The sequence below is a fragment of the Raphanus sativus genome, chromosome 1 (assembly GCF_000801105.2).
Source record: "Raphanus sativus cultivar WK10039 chromosome 1, ASM80110v3, whole genome shotgun sequence".
Lineage (NCBI taxonomy): Eukaryota > Viridiplantae > Streptophyta > Magnoliopsida > Brassicales > Brassicaceae > Raphanus > Raphanus sativus.
Window position 1 is genome coordinate 20538166 of NC_079511.1, and position 11266 is coordinate 20549431.

Below are 11266 nucleotides of genomic sequence, written 5' to 3' on the forward strand. Positions count from 1 at the left end.
GAACATACAAGATCATACGGGTGGTGTCTACTTCAAAAAGCAATTTCTTCTGGCTCATCACATTAGTTTTTTTACCGATGTTGATGTGTCCAGTATACATACAAACCTCTAAAAAAACAAAAGTTTTGTAAAATGAATATTGTAGCATGGAATTGCCGAGGAGTAGGAGCTGATCTAACAAAGGAACATCTTGATGAGTTATATCATTGTTTACTACCTAAATTTTTATTTTTATCAGAAACAAAAAATAATCGTCATGTCCTCCAAAATTTGCAAGTATCTTATGGTTACGATCAAGTTTGTACCGTGGAGCCTCGTGGACGAAGCGGTGGTCTAGCACTTTTTTATATGGATGATCCTTTGGTTACTATTTTGTATGCGGATACGCACATTATTGATATTGAAACCAGATTTGAAGGACATGCAGTTTTTATGACTTTTGTGTATGGCGACCCTGTTGTTAGACATCGAGACCTAGTTTGGGAACGATTGTCACGCATGAGTACCAACCGCAGTGGGGCGTGGTTTATGATTGGAGATTTCAATGAGATCACTGGTAACCATGAAAAGAAAGGAGGAAGACGTCGTTTAGAGAGCTCTTTCCTCCCTTTCCGTATCATGTTAGAAAATTGTGGGATGCTTGACTTCCCATATAAAGGTAATTCCTTCTCGTGGGTGGGAAGAAGAAGTACCGGAAAAGTTAAATGCAAGCTTGATAGAGCAGTGGCTAATGAAGAATGGCATGCCTTATTTGGCCAGTCAGTTGTAGAATTCCTACGACTATGGGGTTCAGATCACCGGCCGGTCCTAGCACGCATTCAATCTATCTCCCGAAGGACAAGGAAAAATTACAGATTTGACAAGAGGTGGATAGGAAAACCAGGCTTTAAAGAAGCAGTAACCTCGGGGTGGGGACAGTTTGATGCAATTCCAGTTCGGAATTTTCACCAAAAAGTTACCTCATGTCGAAATAAAATCAGTTCTTGGAGAAAGAATAATCCTACAAACTCGGCCGTCTTGATTGAAGAATTAAAAAATAAAATAGATCTTGCCGAAGATGATGAAAACTCTACAACAGAAGAATTGGAGGATCTAAGAAGACAACTTATTATGGCCTTTAGAGAAGAGAACTCTTTTTGGGAACAAAAGAGTAGGGACCAATGGCACAAATATGGGGATAGAAACACAAAATTCCACCATGGCATCACCAAGCAAAGGAGAGCCCAAAATCGGATCATCAGTATAAAAGACAAACATGGGAATCTAGTAGAGAGAGAGATTGAGGTGGAGAACGTGGCTGTTCAATACTTTCGAGATCTTTTCTCTACTTCCTCACCATCAGAGATAGATAATTCCCTGCGGTTCATTTCAGTGAAGGTGACCCAGGCTGACAATGGTTTACTCTTAGAGAAACCGTCAGAACAAGAAATTAGAAAAGCCCTTTTTGATATAAACCCGGATAAAGCTCCCGGACCGGATGGCATGACGAGTAGATTGTTCCAGAGATTCTGGCGGGAGATGCGTCAAGATATAGTTAAACTTGTACAAGACTTTTTCGAGACTGGCCTATTCGATCCTGATTTGAATCAAACGAATATCTGCCTCATTCCAAAAAAGAAGAAACCTCGGGATATGTCTGAATTCCGACCCATTAGCCTCTGTAATGTTAGCTACAAGATTATATCTAAGCTAATTTGCAAGAGACTGAAGAGGGTTATTCCGCGTTTGATCTCAGAGACACAATCTGCCTTTGTAGCCAAACGCTTGATCACAGACAACATCCTAATAGCACAAGAAAATTTTCATGCCTTGAGGACAAACCAGAGATGTAGACAAGACTTTATGGCTATCAAAACAGACATGAGCAAAGCCTACGATAGAGTGGAATGGAATTTCATATCAGCTTTGATGGAGAAGATGGGCTTTGATAAAAGACTAGTTGACCTCATTATGTGTTGTGTCACGTCGGTCTCATATCAAGTCTTAGTCAACGGGCAACCGAGGGAAAAAATCCTACCAAAGAGAGGCTTGAGACAAGGAGATCCTCTCTCCTCTTTTTTGTTTATCTTGTGCACCGAAACACTGATCTCACTCCTAAATGGAGCAGAAATGGAGAAGAAGATTATTGGGCTTCGGGTTGCAAGAGCGAGCCCAAGGGTCTCCCATCTCCTTTTTGCAGATGATAGTCTTTTCTTTTGCAAGGCAGAATTAAGCCAATGCAAAGAGATCATGGACATTCTAGACATATATGGAAAAGCCTCAGGCCAAAGATTAAACACGTCAAAATCTTCCATGTTCTTTGGAAACCGAGTGGAGTCTTCTCGGAAAAAGATATAAAAAAAGCGTTAGGGTTCTCTTCTGAAGGAGGCATGGGGATGTACCTTGGATTACCTGAACAAATTGGTGGTTCGAAGATGAAAGTGTTCTCTTTTGTACAAGATCGGCTCATTGGGCGAACAAATAATTGGTCATCGAGACTTCTCTCGAAAGGAGGAAAAGAAGTCCAGATTAAATCGGTGGCTCAAGCAGTCCCGACTTATGTTATGTCATGCTACTTACTTCCACAAGGTATTACTGATAAGCTCAGGAGCACGACTTCAAACTTTTGGTGGAGCTCAAAACAAAATAGCAGAGGTTTACATTGGATAGCGTGGGACGAAGTCTGTACTCCCAAAGATTTGGGAGGACTAGGTTTTCGAGATTTCCACGATTTCAACATAGCACTTCTTGCAAAACAACTGTGGAGATTAATTCATTACCCAAACTCTTTACTGGCACAAGTTCTAAAAGGAAGGTATTATCATCACACCTCTCCTTTAGAAGATCGACGGACATACTCACCATCATATGGATGGCGTAGTATCATGGCAACAAAACCTCTACTCCTCTCGGGTTTACGGAAGACAATTGGATCGGGCAACGATACGAGAGTATGGAGTGAGCCTTGGGTTCCAGATTCAAGGGCGCGACCACCGAGACCTGCCGAACATATTGTCTACAGGCTCCCCCAGCTCCTTGTTCAGTCCTTTATTAAGGATGATACCAAGGAGTGGGATATACCACTTTTGAGAGAGTTCTTTCATCCTGATGATATACCTTTGATACTTGGGCTAAAACCTTCTCGCTCCCTATTACCAGATGGTTATGCTTGGAACCATACTAAGTCAGGAGTATATTCAGTTAAGACCGGTTATGATCTACTCCAATCAATGAAACGGAGTCTTACACACGATGTGGTTAGTGAACCGAGCTTCACGTGTCTTCTAAGCCATGTTTGGAAGATAAAAGCTCCAAGCAAGATGAAGCATTTCCTGTGGCAAGCTCTCTCGGGCTGTGTGGCAACAGCAGAGAGGCTCATTTATAGACACCTGGGTACCGATAGGAGTTGTCCTAGATGTGCTGCCCCAGTGGAGTCGATTAATCATCTTCTTTTTGAGTGCCCCCCAGCCCTGCAGGTTTGGGCTTTATCGGACTATCCGTCCCTTCCGGGTTACTTCCCGAGTATATCTATATACCAAAACATGAACTTTCTGTTTTGGAAGACAAAAGAGGTGGCTCCCTTGAGACCACAACTCGATACCTTCCCATGGATCTGTTGGTACATCTGGAAGGCCAGGAACGACAAACTCTTCAATGGGAAAGTCGTATCCCCGATGGATACTCTTCAACATGCGACACTCGAGGCCGAATGTTGGAGGACTGCTAACGAAAAGGAGGACGAAGAGGGAGAACATGACGGTACCCATTCTTCAGAAGTGGAGACATTGCCCCCTTGGATACCCCGAATCCATACCTGCCGAATTGATGCTTCATGGATTGATAATGGCAGCGTTAGTGGCTTATGGTGGAATTTCAAGGATCAAATGGGCTCTGTATCCTTTGGACAAAGGGCATGTAGCAGGAGCCTCTCAGCACTTCACGCTGAGATGGAAAGTTTACTCTGGGCAGCTTCATGTATGAGGAACATGAGGATCACCACGATAAGCTTCGAGACGGACTGCACAGATCTGGTGGACATGATTACGAATCCGGGGGAGTGGCCAGCATTCGCGACAGAGATCGGGATTTTCCAGGGCCTCCATGAATATTTTGAGGATGTGAGACTATCTCATATTCCTCGAAACATGAATGGACGGGCCGATGCTCTAGCTAAAGAAGCAAGAAAGAGAGGATACATTTTTTCCCATATAGATCAGATCCGGTCAGATGGAGAGACTCCACGGAGACTCGGCTCGTCGGACCACCACTTGATCTAGATAAGATGGGCAGCTGACAAAAAAAAAAAAAAATATTACTTTTTAAAATTATTGCAGATTTTAATTTATTGTTATTATCAAAAACGTTTATGGACTATGAAATTGATTATATATAAACATAATCTATTTAAATGTATTATAGGCCTAAATACTGAAAATAATAATGTCATTAATAAAAAATTTAATTTATTCGTAAAATTTAAGGATAATTTTGAAAAAAATTAAGTATTTTATTAAGTGCATAAAATGAGAATGATACATTTTTAATTTTTAATGGTATTGATGAAAGTTAAACCCAAATAGCGCTCTCGCAACTTATTATAATTCTCAAAAAAAGAAAAAAAAACTTATTTTATTACATTGTCTACATTTTCAATTTATCTAGCAATAATATTTGTTCATATAAAATCGAGCATAGGTGAAGAAGAACCAGGCGTGATCGATGTTTCCTATATGTATAAAATGTCTACGTAATGTGGGTTGAATTTTCGTGTTCCAAATCCGAGAAATGAGGGCTTCGAAGCCAGGTCGACCACGTGGGAAGCCGGAAACGACATCGTTTTGATTTCCACCGAATAAAAAACATAACGGTGTTCATAGCTAAAGAGAACGGCGGAGGAAGGAAGATTTTAATTAATTTTAAAATACATAGTATTAAAAATGAATTAACAATGTTTTTAAAATATACTGTACTAATAATTAGAAAACAATTAAATTAAATTAAAGAGACATACTCTCTCTCTCTTCGTTGCGTCCTCCATGGAATGTCAAGAGAGCGTGGGGATCCGTGATTTTCAATTCGAGGAAGAAGAAGAAGAAGAAGCATCATCGCCTTCTCTCACCGCGTAATCCACGATTATTACATATCCGTTCAATCCAGATCGTAACGCTCTCTCTCTCTCTCTCTCTCTCTCTCTCTCTCTCTCTCTCTCCATTGTGTTTTTTCTTCGCACGATGTGATCGTTCCGATTCGTTCTTTCAATGCACAATCTGCCTGGGATGATTTGCTTCCGCTTTGATTTTATTCACATTCGTATTCATTTTCTTTGCTGGATTCATCCGTTTAAGGCTCGTTTCAGGGGACGCATTACGATTCAAAAATATTGATTTTCTCTTCGGCTTTCAAATCCTTTGAAGATGCTTTCATCACCTATATCCTTTATTTCTTCCTTGTGAATTTGATCTAGCAATGCTGGATCGGGATGTCACTGTGGTTTAAGGATCATATGTTACACCTCTACTTTGAATTTGACTAACTTGGAAACCATGTATTATTATTAGATCCTTCATCAATCTGTAACTAGAAATTAAGAGTTTTTTTTTTTTTTAAATAGGCAGCTAGAGGAAGGCTTTAGCATCATTTTGAAGCTTAGGGGGGTAACAATGTCAACAAAAGGAGACCATCATGCAGTTCCACTTTCGGTTTTGCTCAAGCGTGAATCAGCTAACGAAAAGATTGACAATCCTGACCTTGTACACGGCCAGTTTAACCAGAGCAAGAAAGGAGAGGACTTCACTTTCGTTAAAACCGAGTGCCAAAGACTCACCGCTGATGGCGTTACTACCTTCTCTGTTTTCGGGGTTTCTCTTCGATCTAACTAACTCCATATTATTGGTATTAATAATATCTCTGATTTAAATTAAATGTTTTTGCAGCTTTTTGATGGACACAATGGTTCTGCTGCTGCTATCTACACTAAGGAGAACCTTCTTGACAATGTATTAGCTGCTATACCCTCTGATCTCAACAGAGATGAGTGGGTCGCCGCGCTTCCTAGGGCTTTGGTTGCTGGTTTTGTCAAAACTGATAAAGATTTCCAAGAAAGAGGTATCAACTCCTTTTCTTGCCCAGAATAATATGATTTTGGTGAAGTAAGTGTTTTGACGTTTTGTTGTTTCCTCTCTCTCTCTTGTCAGCAAGAACCTCTGGAACTACCGTTACTTTTGTCATTGTAGAAGGGTGGGTGGTGAGTGTTGCATCTGTAGGTGACTCTCGTTGCATTCTTGAGCCTGCTGAAGGTGGTGTCTATCATTTATCTGCTGATCATCGCCTTGAAATAAACGAAGAAGAGTAAGTCACCCTTTATTCCTTCCGTTGCCGACCACGCTTATTGTATTAAATATCTTTTGCTCTTTTAATAGGCGAGATCGCGTCACTGCAAGCGGTGGTGAAGTTGGTCGGTTAAATACTGGTGGTGGGACTGAGGTACTTCTCTAGATAATGCTTGAGCTTGGCACTGTCTCCTTTGCCCGTTATGTCTGCCAAATTATGCTAGCTTTGTAGAATGTAATATATTTAACTTCTTTGTGTTGTCAAAAAAACTAAATCTAACTTGTTTTAGATTGGTCCTCTACGATGTTGGCCGGGTGGTCTCTGTCTCTCAAGATCAATTGGAGATCTGGATGTTGGCGAATACATTGTTCCAGTTCCTTATGTGAAGCAAGTCAAGGTTAAAAAAAAACTCTTTCAACTTTCGGCTTCTGTGGTTATGGCTCTGAACTTTTGAATTCAATCTGAAAGATGTATCCACTTGATTTGGTTATGTAGTTGTCTTCTGCTGGTGGTCGACTTGTCATCTCAAGTGATGGTGTGTGGGATGCAATTAGTGCAGAAGAGGCTCTTGATTGTTGCCGGGGCTTGCCACCTGAAGCTTCGGCCGAGCATATTGTTAAAGTATAATGTCTGAGTTGCTTATATTTTTTTGATTTATTCTTGTCTTTGCAGTGCCTTGATTGTTTTTGTATTGCTTCTTCACACAGGCAGCTGTGGGGAAGAAAGGTATTCGAGATGATACAACATGTATTGTCGTTGATATATTACCATCAGAAAAACCAGCTGCTTCCTTACCGCCTCCCAAAAAGCAAGGAAAAGGAATAATAAAGTCCATGTTCAAAAGAAAATCTTCGGGCTCATGTTCTAATATTGAGAAAGAGTATCTAGAACCTGATGAAGTTGAAGAACTGTTTGAAGAAGGCTCTGCTATGCTTTCGGAGAGGTGTGGTTCTTCGAATATAGCTTCATATTTGAGAAGATTCATCATTGATCATTTGTTGTTGACTTATTGCAGATTAGACACAAAGTACCCGCTCTGCAATATGTTTAAGTTGTTCATGTGTGCTGTGTGTCAAGTAGAAGTGAAACCTGGAGAAGGTGTTTCGATCCATGCTGGAACGGCTAATTGCCCAAAGCTTCGTCCTTGGGATGGTCCATTCCTTTGCGCAAGTTGCCAAGAAAAGAAAGACGCTATGGAAGGGAAACGATCATCAGGAGGTACCTTACTTTACATCTCCTCCTGATATATTGTGTGTAGATTTGTTGGGGGAAGCTAATAGGACTAACCTATTATTATATTGCAGATAGACATAGTAGTGAGAGCGACTAGCCAACAGCAATTACACAACATGCAATTTATTTGGTCAAGCAACTAACAAAAACAGTATTGTGAGTATATATAAAGTGGTGTTAATGGATTGGACCTTGTTTCTCCTTTTATTGTTAAGTGGCCAACTTCTTAACTTAAGTTAAGAAAGTCCCACATTGCTCTCATTTGTGTAATAGGCGGCCAATTCCAACCTATATAAGGAGAGCCTTTGTTTGCTTATGAATAATATATATCATTCTTTCACAAACAAAAGCATCCGATCTCTCTCTCTCTCTCTCTCTCTCTCTCTCTCTCTCTCTGGTTCGATTAGTTCTTAAGCAAGAACACTAGGATTAGAACACGTTATCAGCACGATTCTGCTCCAAGATCAACCAAACTCGGAGATATCATAAACCCTAGCCGCCAACCACTTCTCTCTCTCAGATCTTTTACATTCAATTGTTCCTTAGATCTTAAACTAATCATACTTTGAATTCTTTCTTTGTTGATTGATTAAGGTTTCTAAGAAAGGAACCAAGGAGAAAAATCGGCAAAGTAAAAGGTTAGATCTCAAAACCCTAATTTTACTTGCGGCTCAAGTTTTTATTTCGGTTTCAATTTTATGTTTGAATCCGATTTTTAAAAGGTTTCTGATTTGATTAAATTGATCTAGTTCTTGTTTAAAATATTAAATCAAATCGGTTTTATAAAATCTTATATATTAAAATCGATTTTACTAAAACTTATAAACTCTATTAGATCATATTTGATCAGATCCGAAATTCTAACCTAAACCCTAAAATTTCGGATCTCAAAACCCTAAAAGCCTCCATAACTTTAGTTTTGTATAAGACAACAAGCGATACCCCTTTTAAGGATGACACGGTATATGTTTAAACAAAACATAAGTCTATGTTTAACTAAAACTTAAAATCTGATTTGAATTTTTTAAATCTAATCCTTAAAAGTTAAAATCAGATTAAAAGAAACTTTAAATTCTAAGAAAATTTTAAGCATGTGATAACATGACTTTCATTTTGTATAAGACAACAAGTGATACCCCTTATTAAAGGATGATACGCTATATGTCTAAAACAAAATTAGTCTAATGTTTCCACATTCTTTGATCAATGATCCACACCATTGTGTGGTTAGTTCTTGAATTTTTAGTCAATGATCCATACTACTTAGTATGGCTAGACAATAAGGTCAATGATACGTACATAGCAGTACGAGTAGACCATGGTCGATGATGTGTACCTTCCGGTACGACTAGACCACAGGCCGTATTGGTCGATGATGTGTACCTTCCGGTACAACTAGCCCACAGGCCGCATGAGTCAATGAAGTGTACCCAAGGTACGACCAAGACCATGCTCTCATCCATCTTATTTTAAAAACAAGTTGATGGATGAATTATAAGAAAATAAAATTTTCTAAAAGACCTAAACAATCTGATCTTTTTTAAGATGGCCAAAATCGCAAATTTGGATTTTGCACCTCTAACTGTGAGGGATGACAATTACCTACAATGGGCACTAGATGTCGAGATTTCTCTTGGAGCCAAAGGCCTAGAGCATTGTATCGTTCCTCAGAACAAAGCTACTAAGAAAGAGAACTCTAAGACCCTCATGCTCATCCGTCATCACATTGAGGAGAGCTTAAAAGCTCAGTACCTCACAGTAAGTGATCCATACGAGTTATGGAAAGAGCTTCAGATGAGATATGATCACCAGAAGACCTTGATTCTTCCGGGTGCCACCTATGAGTGGATTCATCTCAGGATTCAAGACTTTAAGTCTGTGAATGAGTACAACTCAGCCATGTTTAAAATAGTCTCAAAACTGAGGCTATGCGGGCGAGACTGTAACTGATAAGCAGTTGTTGGAAAAGACTTTCCAGACAATGTCCTCAAGCAATATGTTGCTTCAGCAACAATACAGACAGAAAGGTTTTAAGACCTATAGTGAGCTCATCTCATGTCTATTGCTTGCAGAACAGAACAACGAGCTGCTCTTGAAGAACAGTGAGCTTAGACCACCTGGATCTAAGCTTGTCCCTAAGGCAAATCATACCTCAAATGAGCCTAATGATGGTGCTGAAGCCAACCATGTCCGGTATGACCATAAGGGCCGCAGATCCTCATATGGAAGAGGACGTGGCCGTAAAGGTCATGGGCGAGGACGTGGACAAGGTGGCAACAACAAAGGGCGTAACACCCCTTATGACCGTCCAATCCAGTCCAATAATGGACAAGGTAAAGGCAGAGGCAATGGGACTTCTTCAAAGCCACAGAATCCTGCAAGCTCACCTTGCCATAGATGTGGAATGATGAATCATTGGGCAAAGAATTGCCGCACAGCCAAGCATCTGGTCGACCTCTATCAGGAGAGTCTTAAGGGCAAGAATCCGGAAGCAGACATGGTGTACAAGGATGAAGAGGACGATTTTGATCATGACAATGATGACCTCATAGAATTTGAGACTTCAGACATACTGAGTATGCTGAATAATGATAATATGAATGATTCAGATTATATTTTATTGTCTAGAATGAAAGCAAGTATGGATACACTTGTGGTTGATAGTGGAACAAGCCACACGATTCTTAAAGATAAGAAATTCTTTGTTAACCTAACATTGAAAGATGCCAATGTGAGCACAATAGCTGGTGTATCATCACTAATCAAAGGCCACGGCCAAGCTTATGTCTTGTTACCAAATGGGACACATCTAGAAATAGATGAAGCATTGTATTCTCCAAACTCTAAAAGAAGCATGTTGAGCTTTAAAGACATTCGCAAGAATGGTCTTCATATTCAAACGAGTGGAGAAGGAGCCAAAGAGTTCTTAAACATCTTTGAGCTCGACCAAGACCATAAGAAGGTCTTGGAAATGATACCAGCTTTATCCACTGGTCTTTACCATGCTCAGATCAGGGCAGTCGAAGCCAATGCTATAACAATAAGCAAAGAGTTCAAGGATAACTTTGCTTTGTGGCACGACCGGCTAGGGCATCCAGGAACATCTATGATGCGTAGACTTATCCTAAATTCTAATGGTCATAACCTTAAAGGTAGACGAGTTGTTCCTAAAATCCATACATGTGTACCTTGTGCACAAGGAAAACTCCAAGTCCGACCATCACCAGTCAAATTGACAAAGGAAACCATAGGTTTTCTGGAAAGAATACAAGGTGACATCTGTGGACCAATACACCCACCAAGTGGGACGTTTAGGTACTTCATGGTACTCATTGATGCGTCCACAAGATGGTCCCATGTCTGTCTATTATCCACACGGAATCTAGCCTTAGCTAGACTTCTTGCTCAAATCATCAGATTGAAAGCACATTTTCCAGACTTTCCTTTGAAGACTATATGTCTTGATAATGCTGGTGAATTCACTTCCCAAGCCTTTTATGAGTACTGTATGTCCATGGGGGTGACAGTTGAACACTCCGTGGCACATGTCCATACGCAGAACGGCCTAGCCGAGTCCTTTATCAAAAGGATTCAGATGATTGCTAGACCTTTACTCATGAAAAGTAATCTTCCAGTCACAGCTTGGGGACATGCAGTATTACATGCTGCGGAATTAATACGCATCAGACCATCTAGTGAGCATAGATATTCACCATTCCAGCTC

General features: G+C 40.1%; 2 protein-coding genes across 2 annotated transcripts; both read left to right on the forward strand.

Moving 5' to 3' along the window:
- The first annotated feature begins 4975 nt into the window (after nucleotides 1-4975).
- On the forward strand, nucleotides 4976-7891 carry LOC108861147 (probable protein phosphatase 2C 12). The gene is made up of 10 exons (XM_018635008.2): nucleotides 4976-5139; nucleotides 5591-5837; nucleotides 5913-6084; nucleotides 6174-6327; nucleotides 6399-6462; nucleotides 6599-6706; nucleotides 6805-6930; nucleotides 7017-7252; nucleotides 7325-7527; nucleotides 7614-7891. The coding sequence occupies exons 2-10, from the start codon at nucleotides 5640-5642 to the stop codon at nucleotides 7637-7639; spliced, it is 1287 nt and encodes a 428-aa protein (XP_018490510.1). The 5' UTR covers nucleotides 4976-5139; nucleotides 5591-5639; the 3' UTR covers nucleotides 7640-7891.
- A 1196-nt stretch (nucleotides 7892-9087) lies between these two features.
- Nucleotides 9088-9492, forward strand: LOC108847664 (uncharacterized). Its single transcript, XM_018620977.1, has one exon. It carries the CDS (start codon nucleotides 9088-9090, stop codon nucleotides 9490-9492), a length of 405 nt encoding a protein of 134 aa, XP_018476479.1.
- Nucleotides 9493-11266: the final 1774 nt, after the last annotated feature.